At 39.7% G+C, this 3,894-nt stretch overlaps 1 protein-coding gene across 5 annotated transcripts in view; it reads left to right on the top strand.

The window, feature by feature from the left end:
* The window catches only part of Dpp8 (dipeptidyl peptidase 8), a 56,878-nt gene that overhangs the window by 49,338 nt on the left and 3,646 nt on the right, over positions 1 to 3,894 (top strand). For all 5 annotated transcript variants that reach the window (XM_031345269.1, XM_031345273.1, XM_031345272.1 and 2 more), the window contains 2 exons: positions 704 to 846; positions 1,386 to 1,497. In XM_031345269.1, the coding sequence (XP_031201129.1) occupies positions 704 to 846; positions 1,386 to 1,497 (255 nt within the window). The remainder of the gene's footprint in view (positions 1 to 703; positions 847 to 1,385; positions 1,498 to 3,894) is intronic.

The raw sequence follows: 3,894 nt of genomic DNA on the forward strand, positions 1-3,894 counted from the left end.
TGGCTGAAAATAGTCAGTCACAGTGGCATGTAACCCTGAGGCCAGCCTGGGCTACCTAATGATACACTATCTGTAAAACAAAGGAAATTAATTAAAATATCTAAATATAAAACTACATAGAAGCTTTAAAATGAAGCGTTTTACATACATATACTCCATTTTAAATTCTGTATTGTTTAAGTTAAAAAAAACTTACATGTACTCCATTTTAAATTCTGTATTGTTTAAGTTTAAAAAAAAAGACTCACAGCTAAAAGGAAACAGAAATGTGAAACTGAGGGTGCTTTCTGTAGATGAGGTAGGCAGTTCACACCTGTTCCAGTGAGGGTTGGGTTCTCACACTTTCTGTAGATGTGTAGATGGGATTGGCAGTTCCCTCCTGTTCCCGGTGGGGGATGGGTTCTCAAGGCTATCTCTTTAGTATCTGCTTTGGATAAAAGAACTCACGGTTTGTATTTCAGCTGCCCCAGTTTCAGGGCATGGTGCAGGGTGTGCCTGTGGGACACCAGGCTTATTGACTCACGGGGTATCAGATTTGTAACCCTGGCACCTGACTTCAGGCTCCTGCCTGGCCTGAGATGTGCCCAGTAGTGGGACCAAAGCATTACAAGGATAATTTTAGCTTATCCATTTGCAGTTGTAAGCTACCTTTGCTAGCCCTCTTTTCTGGGACACAACTGACTGTCCATGTTCTCATATGCAGGTTGCTATTGCTGGGGCCCCAGTCACTCTGTGGATCTTCTATGATACAGGATACACAGAGCGCTACATGGGTCACCCTGACCAGAATGAACAGGGCTATTACTTAGGATCTGTGGCCATGCAAGCGGAGAAGTTCCCCTCAGAGTAAGTTCATGCTTTACAATTAAGGCTGTCGATTTTAAGTGATGTTTAAAAAAAACTTTCAGGATAATGATACAAACTAAATATTGAAAATTAAAATGAATGTTTTATATATACTAAAAAAAATTTTTTTTCTTCCTCAGTACTGGGGATTGAGCCCAAACCATTGCATAGACAAGTGTTTTACTACTAGCTGCTAAACTGCTAGAGTCGGACTCAGAGCCCAATTAAAGGCTAATTCAGATTCCATATTGGGAGAATTTTTAAAATCTAGTTATGTTTATTTATTTATCTTTATGTTATATTAGAAGCAGTTGCTTACACTAAAAGAAATTAAGTCCGTGAGAGTCTGTCAGCTTAGTGTTTCTACAAGCGTGTTGTAGGAACACGCAGTGAATGTTACTCATTACATGTGGCTTCTGATTGCATAGGTTTAACACTGAAAACAGGGTCTTCTTCCTCACAGCCCAGCACTGTCAGCAGGCCAGCTGTCATGCTCTTCTTCTACCTTGCCTAATCCTCTAATATTTTTATTTCTCTAGACCAAACCGTTTACTCCTCTTACACGGGTTCTTGGATGAGAATGTTCACTTTGCACACACCAGTATATTGCTGAGTTTTTTAGTGAGGGCTGGAAAGCCATATGACTTACAGGTGGGTTGTTCTGCATTTTCAAATTCAATATGGTGGTAAATAGTGAAAAACTGCTCTGAAATCTAACAAAATGAGGAACAAGGCTGAGTGTCCAGCTGTGTCTGCATTCTGCCTAAGAACGCTAAAGAAATAAGCATAGCTACCAGTCGTCAGCTTGGACACTACCCCTCCAAAGCTTCTCCTGCCAGTTATATTTTCATCCAGCCTATAGGCCCGGGAATGGTGGCCAAGCCCACTCACTGTCTTAACTTTGCTTGCATTCTCCCTTTCAATGAGTGAAGAAACATTCTATGATTTTGTTTTAGTAATGGCTCACACACACACACACACACACACACACACACACAAATGCACATAAAATAAAAGATAAATTAATTTTTTTTTTAAAGACCGGCTTAGAAGGTCTTTTAGTTTTGTTTTCATTCACATTGTCATGCAAACAGAAACTAATGGATTACCCTTTTTCATAGCTCTCTTATGCTAAGTAAATAAAGATTGAGAAGGTTTTAAGAGGAACTGCTTTTAGCCAAGAGGAGTGTTGCATACTTTTAATCTCAGCTCTTAGGAGGTAGAGACAGGAGATCAGAAGCTCAATGCTACATAGCAAGTTAAAGGTTAGACTACAAAAGATGAGTCCCCCACAAAAAACACCTGTAATCCTGGGACCTGATACAGGCTGCCAGTTTGAGGCCAGCCTGGGCTACATAATGAAACAGCTTTCAGTCATGATCTCACCATCTATCTCCCCCTTTTTGGAAGGGGGAGCCACCAACTACTGATTCCCCTGCCTCAGCCTACATGTGTCACTGTGCTCAGTGTGAAATACTGACAGACATAAAGACATAACCCACACAGACAAGGCTCTGGGGTATGTAAAGGACTTCTGAGATCAAAAGCCTTGAAATCTTCTACTATACACAAATATCTCACAATATAACTGAGCAGAAATGTCAACTGAAATATCAAAAAGAAAGGAAAAGTGTTTTTCATGAACATATAATCTTAAGGAACAAAAGAAACCAGTGCTGTGTATACACACACACACACACACACACTTAACGTTATGAAGAAAAGTTTGGCCTCACTAAGTTTGAGTGGAAGGAATGAGTTAGCCCTCAGACTAGCTTTTATGGAAAGCTAAAGCCATATTTATAAACTGTTCATTCTCTGTCACATTAAAATCCATTTTATCTTGAACTGAAGACAGGGCTCAGGGCTTAGAAGCAGGTAGACGTCAGTGAGTTGTAGAGGACCTGGGTTCAATTCTCAGCATCAACATGATGGCTCACAACCATCTGTAAAGTACTCTCACCTGGCGTTCATACATACACACAGACAAAATGTTCATAGATGTAAAATAAATATGAAAAAAATTTAAGATTTATTTATTTAATTTATATGAGTACACTGTAGCTATCTTCAGATACACCAGAAGAGGGTATTGGCTTCCATTACAGATGGTCGTGAGCCACCATGTGGTTTCTGGGAATTGAACTCAGTACCTCTGCAAGAGCAGTCAGTGCTTTTAACTGCTGAGTACTACAGCCCCCCCTGAAAAAGAATTTAAACCATTGGTACTTAACCTTGACTATCAGTAATTTTCTTTTTTTTTGTTTTTTCAAGATTTATTTATTATTATATATAAGTACACTGTAGCTATCTTCAGATGTACCAGAAGAGGGCATCAGATCTCATTAAAGATGGTTGTGAGCCCACCATGTAGTTGCTAGGATTTGAACTCAGGACCTTCGGAAAAGCAGTCAGTGTTCTTAACCGCTGAGCCATCTCACCAGCCCGACCTTGAATATCAAATGAATCTTTTTGCACTTGTGTTAATACCTCAAAAATTCCACTGTCGTATTTCTCAGATATTGAGTCTTTATTATATCACATTTTTGTTTTTATTGTTTTTTGTGGATCATTGGTTATTTGGTTGGGGGGGGTTGTTTGTTTTGTTGTTTTTGTTTTTAAGACATGGTCTCACCCTGTAGTCCTGGCTGGCCTAGAACTCACTATGTAGACTTGGTTGGCCTTGAATTCACTGAGATCTACCTGCTTCTACTTCCCAAGTGCTAGGATTATAGGCATATGCTCCATGACCGTATTTTCATAGTCCCACCCTACAGTAGGATGCATCTGAGGTAGAGTGAGCTGCTGGTTAAAGTACCACGTAGCACAAGAATTAAAAAGATGGCTAACCCGGGTTCTAGTGTATAAAACTCTGATTTTTTACTACCACTTAAATGAGAATGCCTGTTTCTTTTTACTACGTCTGTGTGATAGAGACTTCCGTAGCTCCCAGAATAATACAATGCCTCACTGCATACCATGCCAGGACACCAGCACTAGAACTCACTAATTTTACATTGTTGAAGCAGCACAGTAAATCCAGTGAAC

The sequence above is a fragment of the Mastomys coucha genome, unplaced genomic scaffold (assembly GCF_008632895.1).
Source record: "Mastomys coucha isolate ucsf_1 unplaced genomic scaffold, UCSF_Mcou_1 pScaffold23, whole genome shotgun sequence".
NCBI classification, from domain to species: Eukaryota; Metazoa; Chordata; class Mammalia; order Rodentia; family Muridae; genus Mastomys; species Mastomys coucha.